At 37.7% G+C, this 18,710-nt stretch overlaps 1 protein-coding gene across 6 annotated transcripts in view; it reads right to left on the bottom strand.

The window, feature by feature from the left end:
- Nucleotides 1–18,710, bottom strand: part of LOC104833065 (serine/threonine-protein phosphatase 4 regulatory subunit 1-like) — a 38,650-nt gene that overhangs the window by 7,094 nt on the left and 12,846 nt on the right. The window contains exons 9-23 of one of the 6 annotated variants that reach the window (XM_010569588.1): nucleotides 18,128–18,286; nucleotides 17,412–17,605; nucleotides 16,616–17,052; nucleotides 14,505–14,737; nucleotides 13,360–13,452; nucleotides 12,648–12,833; nucleotides 12,189–12,350; nucleotides 11,468–11,568; nucleotides 10,206–10,326; nucleotides 9,416–9,550; nucleotides 8,472–8,613; nucleotides 7,407–7,523; nucleotides 2,956–3,886; nucleotides 1,182–2,113; nucleotides 210–515 (exon numbers count right to left, since the gene is read on the bottom strand). In XM_010569588.1, the coding sequence (XP_010567890.1) occupies nucleotides 3,720–3,886; nucleotides 7,407–7,523; nucleotides 8,472–8,613; nucleotides 9,416–9,550; nucleotides 10,206–10,326; nucleotides 11,468–11,568; nucleotides 12,189–12,350; nucleotides 12,648–12,833; nucleotides 13,360–13,452; nucleotides 14,505–14,737; nucleotides 16,616–17,052; nucleotides 17,412–17,605; nucleotides 18,128–18,286 (2,247 nt within the window). In that variant the 3' untranslated portion in view covers nucleotides 210–515; nucleotides 1,182–2,113; nucleotides 2,956–3,719. Of the gene's footprint in view, nucleotides 1–209; nucleotides 516–1,181; nucleotides 2,114–2,955; nucleotides 3,887–7,403; nucleotides 7,524–8,471; nucleotides 8,614–9,415; nucleotides 9,551–10,205; nucleotides 10,327–11,467; nucleotides 11,569–12,188; nucleotides 12,351–12,647; nucleotides 12,834–13,359; nucleotides 13,453–14,504; nucleotides 14,738–16,615; nucleotides 17,053–17,411; nucleotides 17,606–18,127; nucleotides 18,287–18,710 lie in introns of those variants that run through there. The other 5 variants (XM_010569590.1, XM_010569591.1, XM_010569587.1 and 2 more) reach the window with 5 other exon arrangements.

Raw genomic sequence — 18,710 nt, 5'->3', positions numbered from 1 at the left:
CCAAGATCAGCTAAGTAATACCTGCTTGTTTCTTATTCTTCTGCTCCATCTTGATTCTTTATCTAATGATATTTATTTGTAGCTATCCCTTGGAGGGAACATTAATTTGGGGTTTCCTTTCCTATGTAGTTATTAAGCACCACAAAATCTTCTAGAAATTGTTTCTCTTTGCAATCCTTGTCCTTCTCTTAAATCTGTTGGAAACGGACCTGAGCTTTTGGGAAAAAGGACAGAGGGCATTGGCCACATAAGCCCAGGTTCCTTAGAAGGTAGACAAGACATCAGGCCTTAATTCCAGCAGGCAACTCATAAACCTAAGCTGCCTCAGAACAGTCCTGTATTGCATTCTTTCACAGAAGGAGCTTTTTTTGGTAATACACCCAAGCACATCAGTTCTAAAGTGTTGCCAAGAGGCCTCTTAGGAACAATTTTCAGGTGCCTCACGCTGCTGTTCTTCCTGAGAAACTGTTTCCATGTCAGGCTGCATCTTCCACAAAGCACCATGGGTTTCTCATCTAGCAAGTGGAAGCACATTATTAGAACAGCTGTACAGTTATTAAAAAGATGGGGTTTATTCATTTGAAAATCAACAGTGTCAACAAGCTTTTTGTGAGGCTCTTATACCAATACACCTTTCATTTCAAAGGAGACCATTTGTCTTTGTGGTACATACTTCTGTTTCCTGCTCTACACTGAGTAGGAAGAATCTTTAATACAAAGGGAACACAAAACACATGGGAAAACCAAACAAAACCAAACTAACAATTTGCCCAACAGCAAAACGCAAGCCATTTGTGGCATGAGGCAGAACAGCTGCTTGCCAATGAAGTGCAACACTACACAACAGTTAAGGAAAGGAAGCAAAGAACCCCACAGCATCCATTTGCAGTGGTTGGGGAAACGCAGAGGAACAGAATGCGATTAGCCAGGTTGGAATTTGGCCAGGGCAATGGAGATAATGGTTCTTTATGAAAGGTGCCAAAGGATATTTCATGAACACATCTGTTCGGGCCTGAAGGTTTCCAGTACAAATCAGCTGGAGTACCTTGTGTTTCTGCTGAGACAACATTTCAGTCCTAAATCAAGAAAGCAGCATGCCCTCTATCAGACCACCACAGAAACTATTTGTTCTATTAAAAAAAAAAAAACAAACCCCAAAAAACCACACAAAGCTTTCTTACTAATCAGACTTGACAGGATCACAGACTCAAGAAGGTCCGTAAGGTAGCAGCAGATAAAGTAGATGAGACAGGGAATGTTTTCTGACTTTTGATTTTGATACTGTCACATAGAGTCTCATTCTTACTCTGGAGTCAGTATGGCCAGAAGAGGATGGACTGTGAAACAGAGTTTCTGCCCTTGATTCTCATAACAACAGACAAGTCATTCAGCCTCACCATAATACCCAAGAACAGATAATCTTCTATGATATTTTAAGATAACAAAAAAAAAGGCCTTGTTTATATACTATGTATTATTTCTCCTATCTATATGAAAAACACTGGGATTAAGTATCTTTGGCTGAGAAGACATCAGAAGAGTAAAATGGCAGGCAGCTGAATAAAAAATGCAAAATTTTTTGGACATCAGGATAAGCAGGGACAAGAAAAGTAATCTGAAAGTATACTCACATGAGTGCTACAAAAACTTATAGAACAGTGAAAAGAACTTGCACTCCAAGCATATGTGCTGCTTACTAGTAAGAGCAAAAAATCGTCTTATTTCTAAATTGAACAGACTGCATTAGGGATTGACTCCTTGGTTTTGGATTACCAGCCGCCTTGAAATTACCATTTTCATTGTGAACTGTTGCCAGTACAACTAACCTACTTCCTTTCTATGGCAAGTCTCTTCCGTTAAAGACTTCCCCACTGTTTGCTCTACGAAGTCTTGCTTTATAAGAGTACTTAGACCCTGAGCAATAGGCTTTTAGCTTTTCCACACACAGCACCCCACCCATTCACAGAAGTAATGGCATCAACCTTCATAGTATCTCCTTTTGCAGCAGCTGCCACAAGATGACCCCAGCCATCTTGTCGCCAGATGCGCATTGTAATCCTTCCACCAGGGACAATGTCATTGTCCTCAAAAGTAGACTCATCTGGCAGATCTGCTGTAGGGAGTTGAAAAGAAAAGCAAGTCAACGTATCCTCAGAGAAGACAACAGCCAGCTTAAAAAAAAATTAAAAAAAATAAGGTTAGACAGTGACCGAATTCTTTTAGCCATGCTGGTGTTATCTGATTTTACTGTCATAATGCATCAAGGACACCTCCAGTCCCATTGTGCTGAAGCTACGAAAACAAATATATGCTCCCAGCCTAGAAAAAGCTACAATATAGTGTACTTGGGATAATATGGTTGTAACCCACAGAAAGCTGCAGTTCACATGTGAAGTACCAAGACTGTAGGAGAAACATACTTGAGTGAATCCATACACACATGGTGTCTTTATTCTAAAAAGACAGCACCAAGTTTGTTTGATCTGAGAAAGCAAGTAATAGGGAGAGCTATTTTAAATAGCAAGTTTAAACAAGTTTCAAGGGCTATCTCTGCTTGTTACCTCCAAAGCCAAGTATTCCAACACCACACATTCAGCTGACATAATGGGAAAAAACACTGCTCCACACAATTCTAAACTTACTAGAACCTTGCTAGAGCCGTTCTAGGCTGAGGTGAACCAGCCAGATACTGGCATTGGCCATTGACAAGGCTAAGCAGGAATGTAGCAGTCAGCACTTGCAGTCTCTAACCTGAAGAGACCCTGTTGAATGGACCATTATCTTTAAGGAGTAGGAAGCAAAGTGAAGCACTAAGAGCTGAATTCCAAGCGCAGTACGGTAAAAAGAGGAAAGCAGAACCCTAACCTTCATCCAGGACCTAAACACAGCCATAACTAGCAGACAAAGAAACACTACAAATAACTTCCAAGAATCCCAGAGTTTACAGGTTCTCACCTTCATCCAGGTACTGAAGGCGTTGGAAATGAAGGGGGATCCCAGCCAACAACTCTAAAGGGGACTTAAGCTTCCTCAGAGTCAAGTCGTTTTGGCATTGAGGCAGTGAAAAGATCTCATTAGTTTCAGCTAGATGGAGCTGGACACTGAAGGTCTGTAGGGGCAAGGAAGGCATGGTGAAGAAGTGGCTCCTGACCAGTAAAAGTTCTTGAGACTTGCCTCTTCAAAAAAGCTTGGAATCTTTATAAGGACAGGGGTCTAGACCTGGTAGTAATTCTTCACTCCCCTAGACATTCCCCTTGTGTCATTAAAGCCCCTCCAAGTATAGATCCCCCCGTGTATCATAAGCATATTACAATATTCAGGCAGCATAAACTGACATCACAGAAGTACACTCTGCATGTGTGATGTAACAGCCTACACAAACTTACCAGAGACCACCACAAAGTAATGCACCAGAGTGATTACGGAAAGATTTTTGTTCTTGCCCAACTTTTGATTTCCACTACGATGACAAACTCACTTGGAAGACAACCAGCAGAGAAACAAAGTAGTAACTCGGGTAAGCACCCAAAGTTGCCTGTATTTTATGTTCCTGTTTTCTTTGTTGAAGTCTAGATAGATCTCCATCTACATGTTTAATATGTGTAATGTGTAATAAAAAGACCATATGGCTGTTTTAATTTGTGTTTCCAGTTTACTACATAGGTGCCTTGTGCCCCAACTCAAAGCATGTGGGTAGGCTTTACCGGGGGGTGCAGGGACTATTTTATTCTCCCCACTTTTGCATCAGCTAAAATCCTGCAGAGAAAAGAAGTCAGATATTCTTTTGCAGTAGTTGGCAGAAGTTGTTGAGCACAGGATGGAGCAGCTAGTGAGTGTCTGGAACTGCCAAAAGGATGACTGCAGCAGTAGAAGATATAGAAGACTCCTGAAATTAGAAGCAAAATCAACCAGCCAGGTACTGATTATTCATTCCCACCCCCAACTCCAAGGCCTAACAGCTACACAGAGTTCATCAATGTAGGATGTCTGAGAGCAACAACACCGCACTGCAAAACCAGTCCAGAATGTCCTTCCGGGCTGAAGTTTGGAGAGGGAAGGATTTAAGACAAGGATCTGAATGCCAGTCTCAGCTAGCACACACAAGTTCTCTTCATTTAAAATATATCTTGTTAAGAGTTTCAGTTCCGACAGAACAATTTTAGTTCCAAAGCACTTTTGGCATGCTCACTTCAAGGAAAAAAGAGCTACTTCAAGTCTCTGGACATTTAATGGATTTTTTTTTAACTATGCAGTATGATGAATTCCACACTCAACCCTGGTTTGACAGATGACAGTGTTTACGCTAGGGAGACATTTCATTAACCAAAAGAAAACACTCACATCCCACCTATGACAAAAGTCAGTTACCACAAGTTGGTTTATAAAACAGTCACAGGATTTATTGAGATAAATACAAATAGAAAGTTACATAGATTCTCTATTCTGACAAGTGAATGACACTTCCAGAGCGTCCCCACTTCACTGGGTTCTAAACAACACTGTGTACAGACAAAACCACCACTAGGGCAGCATCCTGACCAATGCCAAGTGTGTATCATACATGAGATACCAGGGAGTTTGAATTCTAAGCAACATGACTAACATGCTTTGGATTACAAGTGCTTGATAATTTCCTATAGCATCCAAGCGATATTGCACCCACTAACGTTATTTTCATGTTCCTTAGCTAGAAATGTTTAAAAGTTATATTCTTACTGCTGCTGTGAAAGTGGATCAACTACCTAACTTTGCTCCATCTGGCTTATAAAATACATATTTTTGCATAATTTAAACAACCCAGAGAATTGTACATGAACACGCCACTTTACTCATCATTGCATACATTTGTCTAGTACAAGATGTAAAGTGCGGTCTTTAGTCATGCTGAAATAATTTCTAGTTTAAAACTAAACCAAAAAGACAAACCTTGGAGAGAGTATATCTGTCTAATAGACCTGCACATTGACTACAAAAAAACCCATGCCAAAACTATGATGTCCCCATTAGTGCATGCAGCCATAGAGTTTTAACAAAAGTTTTTAAATGCGCTACTGAAATCATATCATTTAAAGCAGACATGATTTCTGGAGCCAGAGAGGTACCAAAATATTGTTAAAAACAAAGAACTTTTTTTAGCCTTTTGGTGAACTTTTATAGCTGGTGGCTTACTGTTTACACATATTCTAATTAAAAACTCTTAGTGAACACTAACCAAACATGCTAAAACATATGGAAGCTTGTGTTTTCCAGTGGATTATTGCAAGTAAAGGTAACTATTTAAGATTATCTGACAAACAGGAACCTGGGTTGGGTTAATGTTCAAAGTATTTAATTTATATACAGTACATTTCAAACATACTTACATATACACACACTTAAAAAAATTTGTTCAGTGCTGAGAAATTTAATGAACTGATAATAAAAAACAGAAGTAAAACCTTGTCAGAAAGGCCTTAGAAAATTTGAACTGTTAGAAAATACCAGTATAATGCCAGCATTAGAAAAAGATATCAGAACTAGAAAAAATTAACTTGAGGGGTCTTTTTGTTAAGAAATAGCAATCATAAAAAGTCTGTACTGAAGAAGCATTTGTTTTAAATTATAAAAAAAAACTGTAAAAAATTAAATGTATAATGTTGCAGAATTTACAGAGTTTATACTGGTTGCTGTAATAGCAGTGATAGCAGTGGTATATTTCTGCCTGCAACTTCCAAAAAGCATTCTGTGATCTCACAAGAAAACGATTTGTTACAAATACTGTACATATTATAATACAAGACTAGTTAAACAAACTTATACAAAACTGAGCCCTCCAAAAATACAGAACCCAGCTGAGGAACCTACTTGCTGTATTGCAGACAAGCCAGATTTAAAACAAAACAAAAAAAGGAAAAAGTAATTTCTGTAAAAACCTTCACCCATGTGAACTACTTACTAGTATAATAGCGAAATAAGGGGAAATATTTACACAGGTCTATTTATGATAAAGTATTGTGTTCACAGAGAGAAAGTAACTGTTATTACGTGAAACCATTTGAACAGGACAAAGTTCCAATCCACAATCTAAAAAAGTGCGACTTTTTTCTTCCAGGCCCCACATCTGCAGATTTGGGACACAACAGAAGACAAGATCCACCAAAAAGTATTAGCTTTATAATTTTTCAAACTGGTCAGAAGCTATCTGATTCTATTAACAGAACTTTGTTCTATCTGTATAGTCTGTCTTTCTTCCAAAACACCTGTTTAATACACAGAAGACATCCTACTTCAGCTTAAGGATCTCAGTAGCCCTCGTTTGTGGTTTGCCCCAAACCTTACCATACAATCCACAGAAGTTAGAGCAAACTGCATCACCACCTTCCCCCTGAACATTTGTTATTTGGGATTTTTCAGAATTTAGAAGCAGCGGGCTGTTCAGGATTTGAAAACTGGACCAGTTAAAAGGTCTTTTTTAAATGAGGTGTGTATGTAAAACAAAAAAAAATTAAGTCTGTAAAACTCTATAATACCCTTCTACAGATACAGCACATGTTGCAGGAACTGAATCACTTAAATGAAGTGAACTTTGCTAGGGCAGAATGAGTAATTTTCAGTTTGGTAAATTTACAGTCTACCTAGCACTACGAGAGCCAGCAGAACAAAACCAGACATGTTAACACTTGTAAGGGTATAGCTCAGAAATAAGAAATTAATAGAAAAGTCACAATATACAAAGAATGTTGAGCTCTCTGTGCTTTCAAAAATATCACATTAAGTAAAAACAAACCATGCCTTAATTCTAGCAGAGTAACTACTTTATAAAATGAAATGATTTTTTGAGCTTTTTTCCACTGATACAGAATTAAGTTCTCCATTGTTTTTGTTAAAACTCAAAACTATTCACATATATACATTTTTTTCAGTTAAAATGCAATACTTGAAACAATACAAAAACTACAATAAACATGAGGAAAGAATATCTTCATGTAAGTTTGCTAAAATGAGTTTTTAAGATTTAGAAACCATTTTAAGCTTATCACAGACTGCTCTACAACTGGAAATGTTTTGTTAGAAAATGAAACATGAATTCCAATTACACTGAAACACTGAGTATGGTGTAAGACTTCACATACAATACTTAACTGCAGGTGAGATCAGAGTTATCACCCACATTTACAAAGAAAAAAACCCAAAAGGAATTACTCATGTGTATCGGAAAAACACAGAGCTGTAGATGAAACATGGTCACGAAATGAAGACTGTAACATTTCTCAATACATCCTTTCTTAGGTAACAAAAACCTTCTTATTTGTCCACATTATTCACACTAACTGTGAACATAAGGTGAATAACCATTTTGACATTCAACATTTACTGCAGAGAAACACATTAGTTTTGCTTTTCAATGGTAGTATTGCCTATGTTACCCTGCTTTAGTTTTATGGTGGCAAAGAAGGACACATCTTGATCTCTGTCAGATTGCAGGGCTAGAATGGTCTCTTCTACAGCTTCTAGATGAGGATTGCCAACACTTTTAAAATAAGCTAGAATAAGGGGAGAAAAAGACAATTTTAATCAAAGCCAAAAGAATAAACCCTGGGGCATAAGTAGTGCAGAAATACAGAGGATGCCAAAAACATCTGGGGTAGTCATCCGATTTATAGGCTCCCTAGAGAAAATACAGGAAGCTGAGAAAGCTGAGAGAGAAAGAGAAATATACTGCTTCTTACTCATCTTATTAGGTACTTAAGTATTTCTAAGAGAAATTCTTTTTGCTGAACCCTAAATAGAAATGTATCAACAAGTAAAAGCAAGCTCAGGAAGCTACCACTGTACAATGCATTACAAAACATTCTCCATACTTCATTCTGTAAAAAGATAGGAGATTTCTGCGCATCTTCCTTCAAATAATCAGACAAGCTGATTTTTTTGTTTTTAAGGAATACAGGAAATTATAGCAGCACACAAGTTTACATTCCTTCTTAGTACAACTGTCAGCTTAAGACTAAAATGACAAAGCAACCTGTTTCAGAAACAGGTATAACACTTGCCCTGAAGGACCCCAAAAACGACTACTTCATTAACATAAAGGTCTGAAATGTATCAAAATAATCTAATGTGATGTTTAAGAAAGAAGTATTAGCTGCACACATCCCAGATGCCTGCAGCGAGCCCCAGGACGGGCCGTACGCCTTGCTCTAAAGAAGGCTCCAGCTGCCCTCTAGCGGGTGATGGTCGGTGCCCGTTCCAGGTTCATCAGGGATGGCCATCAATATTCTAAGACAGAAAAGCCACCACAGCATACATTCCTAAACATACTATTCCTGAATTTAAATGCAGTAGCCCAGATTACAATGTATAATTCTGTTTTCAGTACAAGCAGAACCAAACAGCCTTTTACCGCTTGAGCCAATTTATCAAGAACTGCACTGGCAGAGGAAAGGCAGTTATCATGAGACACTAGTTCTTTCAAAGGAAATTAATGACCACACCTTTCTCCAGTAACGTCTGCCTTAGAGCCTTGGCGAGTAGAACCCTTACGTTTGGCACGGGATCTGAAGCAAGACTTAAAAGACTGGGGAGCAAGTGTTCAACAAACTGGTCGACAGGCATACATTCTTCTTCTACTACGGCCTACAAGATAAACACAGAACATGAGAAAGCAAGATTTAGGTTAAAAATACACTATTTGCCATTCCTTTCCATCTTGTCCTTAATTTGGCCTGACTGTTAAAAAAAAGTCAGTGATTAACTCTGAACAAATACACCCTATGTTGGTGAAATAAGAACCATCTTTGAAATACTGTTACGTCTTACCATTCTAAAGTTCATCTGAAGATGACCCAACAAGAGCAGATAACTTTTTTTTAACTGTATTTTAGGAAATACTGCTTTCTTGCCTGTCATCACCTTTTTGCCCTTCAACATTCAACCCTTGCTCCTCACTGCTACTGAAGTAAGCATTTTTGGTTTGGAGAGGGGGGTAGGTAAGTGGAAATAAAGAGGGAAATAGTTCCTGGCATCTAGCACCCACTGGTAGTTTGAAGAGCTCTTGTGAACCTCTATCCCAGCATGTCAAAGTATTTAAAAATGCACCTCTGTTTAGAACTTAATTTTTGACTTTGCTACTGGGATGCCAGAAAGTACAAGGATCAATTATTTCAGCTGGAGGCACAGACCAAAACAAGGGCCACAGCTTCAAAACGGTACAGCCATATACTAGTACTGAGACCAGAACAACTCTGCCACTGTCTTTTGTCAACCTACAGAATCATAAAACCCAAAGAATGACAAAAAAAAATTCTGAGTCCAAATTCCAGTTTTGCCCACGTTGCTGAAAAGCCCCTGACTGGCTCCAAATTAAATGCACACTTTTGTACATTTACAAATGTCTACATTTGTACAATGTAGAAACACAGAGAGAGAACATTCCAACCTGACAAATGAAGGCAAAAGCTTGTCTTCCAACCCACTTGGAGCAGTGACGAAACCGCACTACAAGTTCATTAATGAAATTTAATCCCAGTGCATTTGCATTGTTTGCGTAGAACTTCTGTAGTATTGCTACAACCTGTGAAGCAAAGGAAGGGCGAAGGGGAAACAGACGGGGAGAAAAAAGAAAAAAGAAGATATGAGACTTAAGTTGTAGCTTTAAGAAAGTTAAAAAAGCATCACTTCATTTGAATCCTCCAAAGGGAAACCAAAAACTGTATTCAGTATCATCAGTCGTGCTTGCAGGATTTAATAAATTACTGGGCTTATTCTGGAGAAAAGAAAGTGTAAGCTTTAAAAAAAAATGTTTGTTCAGGTGAAAAAAACCAAAAAAAAACCACTAAGAGAAATTAAAACAACCATTAAAATAATCCCCATTTCCATGGTACCATGAAGAAAAAGAAGAGATTGAAGGAATCTTTCTATTCACTCAGGACATTTGTGGGGTGATGGCATTATAATGAAGTTCATAATAAATTAAGTAGATTTTGAGGAAAGATAAGTAATTATTTTTCCCCCAGATCTGGGGGAAGGTCTCCCAAATCTCTGGAAGTCTGACAACTCAAAATATTTTACAAAGTTTTCATTTCACTTTTTACCATATTGTTTACCATATTTATCAAAACATATCTGTATTCAGCCTACTCATCTGAAAGAAAAGAGAGTGATTTCAGGTATCCCTCTCAAGGATCATTTTCCTCCTCTCCTGCCAGGAAGTGAACTAAATCCCCTACCAGTTTGAAGGAGATCCACCGAACTTCTGAAACTTTATCGGAGCAGAGAGTTAGTGCAATATGTCTTAAGTAGTCATAGACATCATTGGGACTGTAGAGTTCCAGTATCAGGATCAGCTGCCTGGAACACAAAGAAAGCGATTAACTCCAGCAAGTGCAACACTAACCTGCTCCGATTATACCATCTGTTAAACATAGGGAGAGATCATTTGGAGCTTCAAAAATACCATGGTTGTTACAAAGCACTTGAACAGTTTGTTCTTCTCTTTAGTTTATAAAGGTGCACACACATATTAAAGAGGTACATGCTTTAACCCATCAAGGAGTCCAAGAGAAACATTTGTCTAAACTACACATACCAATGAATCAGAATTATCCCGAATGGTAACAAAAGCTACAAACAGAAGTACAATGCAACTTCAGACCAATATCCTGTACATTCTTACAAAGTAAAAATGAAAAATTTATTTCAGTGTAGAAATCTACATTTCAGAAAACAGTTTCTATCTCTGAACTGCACAGAACTCATTCTAGCCACACCACTGCCAGGATGTTACCAGCAGCCATGCACAAACCAACCACAAAGTGGCAGCTCTCCACCAGATGTCAGGGAACTGCTGTACAACATTCTTGCATTGGAGTGAGATTTAGTTTGTTGTGCCAAACTACAAAGGCAGAGTAAATCCTCAATAGCCCAAACAAAGCAACGAGATAAACATGAAGGTCAGATTTTAGCTGCAAACTATGCCTACGAACATTCTTTGGGTGCTTCAAATATCAACAGGGCTTGTAGAAAAAGAATTGTGGGGATGTTGCTCTATCTCCATTATACACCCAGCCATACGGAAATACCAAATGAATGAACTAATTTTTTTAAGAACTGTTTTTTCTTTCATACGCATTAGAAAAATGACTTTGTATATACATTTCAAGGCAGTCTAGAACTGAATAAAATCTGAAATGTCACTGAATAGTACCTATCAGATTGTCATATTTCATAAGCTGCAAGTGAACCAGATCTCCATTTTAGTATAATCACAGACATTTAAGTTTCAGTCACACTTGATTACAACACAACTTGCCACACCACCCCCCCCCCCCGCAAAATCCCCAACAGCCAGTGGCTTTTAAGTTCGGTTCCTTAATAATGAATGGTTGTAATCTTTTACCTCCTAATTAGGGTGTGCTAACTTCTGAATGTAATTACCTATTTCCAAGTTAGTAATATAGATTAAAAATAAGAAGTTAACAAAATTACATACTCTGCCAGCTCATAACGAAACCTCCAGTTCCTGCTGTTATCAGTCACCACAAATTCTTGAAGTTGGTAAAGATACTCTCGCCTTTTGTCCGCATGAAGTAACTAAAGGAAAAACATTACTAGTATAAAACTGATAAAATTCAATACTTGCAGTTCTCTGGGGTATTACTGTATTCATGCCTATACACACTTTCCTACTTGAAACCAAGTGATCATTCATAAGAAGCTTACTACAAATTGCGTACAATCAGCTGAGTGCCTGGACTCACAAGATTGACATCCAAAAAAGTACATTAAGTCATAACTTCTGCAAGGATACCTGTCAGAGCACCATCTCTGGACATAAGAAAACTAAGGAGTTAGGTTTATTACACAGCAGCCCACCAAGATCTGCTCTTTTCTCTCCCAGGCCCAAACACAAGTTGCTAACGGTCCAACTTTCCTACTGGACTGCACAAAATACTAATTCCTTTACATCAGCCAGGGGCATTTACAACCACCTTTACAACGAGTTTTCAGTTTTGATATTTTGTTGGGATATGAGACAGAAGAGAAGTGAGGGACCTTAAAAAAAGCAATAGACACACAAAATGGCAGTATTGCACAAAACTATAAACATGTAATTAGATATCGGTAACTGCAAATCTTATTAAAAAAACTCTTTTAATATAATGGAGTCAGAAAAAAATTTTATCTTGAGAAATTAAATTACACTTTCCTACCTTCAAAAAGTCATACAGATGTTTAAGGACACCAATACGCACTTCATCCAGATCTTTCAAGAATCCATTGAAAATTGGCACCAGATCAGCAGCTGTTAGCTGATCCCCCAGAATAACTGCTAGTTCATGTATGGAGAAAGCTAGCGTCCGACGTACCTTCCACTGCAAACAGTTTAAGAAGGGAACTAGATTAGGCACCATAACTAAAGAAGCTTTTGAACTACACCTGTGTGAAGACTGAGAGAGAAGAAGAAACAGGGCTAGTTACACAGCAGTAGAAAATGTTAATCTTACTTATGAAGTCTGGTTTAAATCTTGAATTTTCTATTTTTAGTGTACATTTAATCCCTTATAAGAAAGTATACGATGTTATAACTTCAGTGCAACAAACTGAACAAAAAAGCTACTCAAAATTCTGATTTATCATTAAAAAAAACTCCTTTTTTTTTTTTTTTTTACCTGTACATCTGAGGCCAGTGTCTCGTATGTGTCTTTCAGGCAGTGCCAGTTCTGCCTGCCCAGTGTTAAGGCCACCCCAGGAAGACTATATGCACAGTGTTTGGCTATTTCAGTATCAACAGTCTGGGCTCGAGCTGGGTCAGTCATTGACAAGTACTGGTCTAACAAAGGTTGAGGTATGATATCCTATAGATAGAGACAGTACATCAGCAACACACACTTTATTTTAAAATCAGAAAGAAAATATACCTGTTGTGCTACAGTATTCTCTTGCTACTAACCATCTAGCAGCTAAACACAAACAGTGGCAAAATGTCCCTTTTGTGGGCTAGCTTCACGAAGTGTAAATGACCCTTGTATTTATTTGTCCTCTCATTAGGATACAGCAGTGAGCAATGAACAGTAATTATTACTTTATCAACATGTTGCATCAAACCAAACTGAAAATTTCTTCTTTGCTAAAGACAAACAGTAAATCCAGTGAAAAAACAGTATTGTCATTGCCTACCTTGGTTACATAGATTGCCTCTAAGGCGCCAAAACCACAACAGAATTTTTCTAGCTTTCCAATTTAAAATAGGGTTCTCCTCAAACGCCCAGAGCATTTCTTCACATTCTGCAACTGATCAATTGCAAAAGCTATCACTGTATTAAGGATGAGATGAACTGTATCCAGTACTCCACTAAAGCAGTTAGATGCTATTTTAATCACCTGTAATTTTGACTTGTCATCTTCAAATGCTGAATTATTTTCTTGCTCTTTCTTTAAAAATACACTGGTTCCTCTGTGTTGTTCTTCTGAGCCCTGTAAAAGGACATACTAGCTAGTGAAATGAATTAGACTTACTGCTGTTTGGGGTATTTCAAAGCATCACGCTACAGAACAACATAGTTCAGGTACAGAATTACCTTTCACAGATAAAGCCTTGTACAGCAAAGCCTTACTCAGTGTGTTTATACAAGTACAAAAAGAGTTGTACACTAAGACAAACACTATTAAGACTGTAGCAGTGACAAGTGGAACAGTAGTTAGATTTACTTCTTAAAAAAGCAATCTAATTTAACACAATAAACCCAACATTCATACAGATTTTGAATGCTTACATTTACTATACTCTTCAACAGTTTTTCTTCTTGGCATGAACTTAAATTATATTAAAAAACAGATAGCTTAGCAGTTGCTCCAAATCAGCCAATACCATGATAAAAGCTTTACTTATTTTAGAATATACTGCTGGAAACTCCCAAGCCTACCAAATTATGAAGCATACACCTCTCCCCAAATACAAACAAAAAGCTTCAAAGGCATTAAAAGGTTTAAAAGACCAAAACCAGACAAAGTTTGAAAGTTCACACAGTACTTTACATTTTTGTTTGTACAGGTTTTATGTGCAATTTCTGTTCATAGGCAAGGAGAGCTTTTCTTTGTACTTCATGATTAGCTCCAGCAACATTAAATATTGTGCAAACAATTCTTTTTACTACTACCTGTACGTTATAACCAAGAAAGAGTAACCAGTAACTGCATATATGTATCACCATCTGATTCAGCCTCCTGTCTGGAGATAAAAAACTAGTTTTAGATTTGTTACCGGAAAAGGCGAGACTGTACTTGGTACGTTTCATCTGAAAAAAAAAAACCCCTACAAGACTACTGCAAAACCTAACGCTTAGGTAATTTGTGTGCAAACAAAAATAATAGCCCTCAACAGCTTTTTTAATTAAAATAAGTTATGGTGTAGTAACATTCAAAGTCTTTAGATCAGAAGTGGGTCCATTATGCCAGGGACTACATGAACAGACAGTACTTCAGCTGGTAAGAATTCATTTCAGACATGGAGCACAATGCATACTTACTGTGCTTTTCAGTACACCGGTGGTAGACTGGTCACTGATGTTATTCTGGGAGGCACGGGATGAAAGACTGTCTTCCTCCACCTGGTTGCAGCTAGCATTTGAAACAGCTGTTTCATCTGAAATAGTTTTGTTCTGAAGTTCACCACTGCTTTCTTCAGTTTTTTTGGTCTCATAGTCACCAACAGAATCAAACTGAGCAGCTCTGAGAGCGGCAGACAACACTTGGACCTGAGCTGTACAAAGCAAAAGACGACTATTTACTCTCCCTTCTGCACTTAAAAGCATTAAACTTGTAATTAGTTAACCTGAAAAGATAAAAAGAAGCCCAGAGCTTTTTTCTTCCGAGCTGTACAGAAATGGCATATTAGCAAACATTTGCTCTTAGAAAGGAAAGACCCATTACTCTTCCACAAAACCATCACAAATTAAGAGCAATGATTTGGATGTATTAACATTTTCAGCAACAATTTCTACTACTGAAAGATATTTCTAATAATCCCCTGTAACGAGGTATCACAGCATGGTGCTCACCTCCCATTCTTCATACTGTCAAACATTTTAATACAAATTATTTTGTTACATTAATTGATTCAACTGCTTGGAAACGGCATCAGTGTGCATTTAAAACATTTCTGAGGAAAACTTTATCCACAGGAGGGAATTAGTCCAACCATCTCTGAACTGTTTTGCAGAAATAGATAGCAAACAAAAGGTCAGGTTTACCACTTCATCACCAATAAAGTTAGGGCAAACTGTATTTGCGCATTATGCTATATTGCTGCTAGGAACACAAAGTTATGAAGAGTTCAGAATGCAGAAACTATAAGATAGCTACATCTGCACAAGCCTACAGCAAGTACAGTCTTAAGACGAAACACTAGAGCATATTTAAAAAGACTACTACAATACTTTGGAAATAAGGGAAATGGACAACTTAAAAAGGCAGAAGAATGGATTACAAGCATATTTATGAGTGTTTTAACAGTTCAAGCAGGAGGAAAACAGAAAGTAACATCCACATCTCCTTATTCCGAGAAAGAAAGCAAGACTGTTCTGCTGAAGTCATAAGGGGCAGGGGGAGAGGCAGAAATCTTCGCTGTTTTCTCCCATGCCTCTACAAACCCCTCTATTTCTCACTGTATAGCTGTCAAGCTAACATCTCTCCATTTGTCTTAGAACTACGTAATGGGTTTTTTGCTCTCTTCCTTTTACCCTCTGCATTCTCTTTCCAAAACTCATTTACAGTTTTTTCCTCCTTTCATTTCTTCATTTCAATTTCCACTTTTTCCTTTACTGTTTTAAATTTTAATTTTTTCACCTCTTCCCCTTTTAAATCTTTCCCTTTCCTTCTGATCCATTGCCTCACACATGAAGAATTTTTATTTTCCTGGTACCCTTCTGAATGGCCATGGGAAGCCACCTAAATATGCCATGCTGCCAGTTGGCTTACTACTCACTACTACTACAGCAAGAAATCCAAATGATGCTGCAGTTCTCTGCATGCAAAGTCATATCTGCAGAAAAGGATGAATAAATAGGCAGATGAAAACTGTTAATTCACTAGAGTACTCACGAGACTTAGTGGAACAAGAAACTGAGTTGACTATGGATGACAGAATTGTCAAGAGTCATTTGGCCCAGGAAACACATGCATCCCACTAACAGGCTATCACCACTTGGTATGTTCATCAACGGGCTTGTATGGGGAGGCTAAGGAAAGATAACTTGAAATTAGGGCCATTCTCACTCAACCAAACTAGATGAATTCAGCTGATAACAGGTAGCTCTGTCCCTAAAACCACAGTACGAAGTTACAGTACTTAAAATTAAAGACAGTTTTAACAAATTTCAACAAGCTTTTTTCCCTTTTGTAGTTAGATCCAATTTACTTCTCATGCAAACAGGAGCTAGGAACACTTCCCCAACTGTTCTAGAAGTAACTCAGGTCTTGTGAAAAAGGCTGTTGAATAACTTTCTACTATAACTTACTACCCAAGGAAGTCTCATCACCTTATGAACACCAAGCCAATTAAAACATAGTCAAGGTTTTTGTAAAGGCCAGGAGAAAACCAGCTCAGAGAAAACATGATTTTACTGTTACAGAGTCTCACCTTGAACATCTGGATCATCTATGTGCTCCTGTAAGCTTTCTAGAACTTTTTTTATTTCACTACTAGCAACACAGTTATTACACGGCACAGAGCAGCTATCCTTGTGCTTTTCAGTCTTGAACTGAAGTAACTCCAGATCCTGACTTATATCAGGCAGAGGAGGGCGCCAGTAGAGGAAAGTATTAAATATGTCCTCAGCAGACTGTAGCCTTGAGTTCATTCCAGGAAAACTGCTGTCCTTAGTGACCTCTAGCACACCAGCAGCAACTTTGTCGCCCTGAGACAATTGAGAAACATCTTCTCCAGGATTGGTACAACAATCTGAACTTTCTGCTTGTGTATCTTTATTTAGATTCTCAACCAAGAGCTTTGTATTAACTTCAGCTGAAGACTCCTCAGTTGATGGTTCTGGTTTGATTTCCATTGGTTGTTCTGAACTGGTAAGAGACACACACAGTTATCCAAATAAAACTTAAAGTACTCTGTAAAAACACTTTTCAGTTAAATACTTCATAAAAGACAGCATCAACTACAGAAGCTTATTTTCTCTGCAGAAAGACAGAACCTATGTTACCACTATGCTTTACTTCACAGGACATTAAAGGGAAAATTGGTGAAGCCATCAAAGTTAATTTTTCAATAGCGTGGCTACACTCAGACACATGTATGACCTCAACCTTCATACCTTTTCTGGAACTATATTCTCAAGTTGAGCTTTTTAGCCCTGAGCCACTATTAAAAGAATTGTCTTCCTTCTTTCCCCCTCCACTACAACACATTTTTCCCATGATTTTACCTGGACAGCATAGCATTTGTACTAGAGGACATTAAATTTATATTGTTGTTTGGCTGACAGGAGTTGGAATTCACATCTTGTGTTGATGGCCGGATACTCAGTGTCCCATCTTCTCGAATGTAAAGACCAGCACTTGAAGGGTTTGCAAAGGTAGAAATAAACGGGCCAAGAGACTGAAAAGCAGCCTGACGAACCTGTGATAGTATAAAGACAACAGTCAGGATTCATGCAACTCCCACAGAGTTAATGCGGAAAAATAAAGCTTTTGTTCAATTTTTTAGTAAGAACCAAGTGATTCTTACTTAACAGCTTCATTTAATACCAAATATATCCAATTATCAATTACCAAATAAGGGACAGCTAAGCAACTGGTGTTAGAATATTAAGCATTTATCTATAATCATAGTAAGGAAATTTTTAAAAAGTTTTAAATTTGAAGGACATCACTGTCTGCTTCAACTAATACCTTTAACACAAGCAACCTATTGTCAGAAAAGTGTTTACACTTATAAAAAAACTGTGATAGAAATTCTAAGTAGTAAGAGAGGGAGGAAAAATAAGATACTGTCTGATTAGAGGAGATTAGATTTTAGTATATTAGACTCTAATCCCAGCAAATTTAGTTTGGAGAACTTTCACAGCGCACTTCTGACTTGCCCATTATTTGTGTATGATCTGCCTGGGAAGATGTATCAATTACAGAGTGAGTTACTTACCCATCTGCAAGTGTCACTAATAAGACTGATAAACAGCGGAGATAGTTTGCTTCTGCGAACTTCTGGGGATGTGGTGTAAGACACTGCCATAAAGCATTCAGCACAAGCTTTCCTCATTCCCCAAACACTATCAGAACAGAGTTCAAAGAACTTGGGAATCTGCCAAAAAAGAAGCAAAACCAAGACTAATTAAAGACTAAATAGACTGCAGCAACTTACTATCAAGGTATTTGTTTGGAAACTAGAGACAATGATAACTCAAGAGAAAATAAAATGAGTGAAGAATAGAAGAAACAGAGACAGGTTAAAGACACGTTAACTGAAAAAATTGGAAAAACTATCTGTCTGCCATTTACTTCATTAGAATTTTATGTGTAACTATACGCAGTAGGAAAAAAATAGGAAGAATTATTAATGGCCTATTTTTCCTGCAATTGTAACTTGACTGATCATCTAGTTCAGGGATAAAAAGAAAAAGTCAGTAATTCTAAAGTGAGTGTATATGTGTGTGTATATATATAGGCTGTCAATTACATTTTTAAAAATGTTTTGCAAAACAAGAACTTTCCATTCATTCCCAGTT

Source organism: Haliaeetus leucocephalus, unplaced genomic scaffold (genome assembly GCF_000737465.1).
Source record: "Haliaeetus leucocephalus isolate CR32 unplaced genomic scaffold, Haliaeetus_leucocephalus-4.0 Scaffold273, whole genome shotgun sequence".
Classification (NCBI taxonomy): Eukaryota; Metazoa; Chordata; class Aves; order Accipitriformes; family Accipitridae; genus Haliaeetus; species Haliaeetus leucocephalus.
The sequence above is the reverse complement of the archived record's forward strand: the minus strand, read 5'-3'. Positions and strand labels throughout refer to the sequence as shown.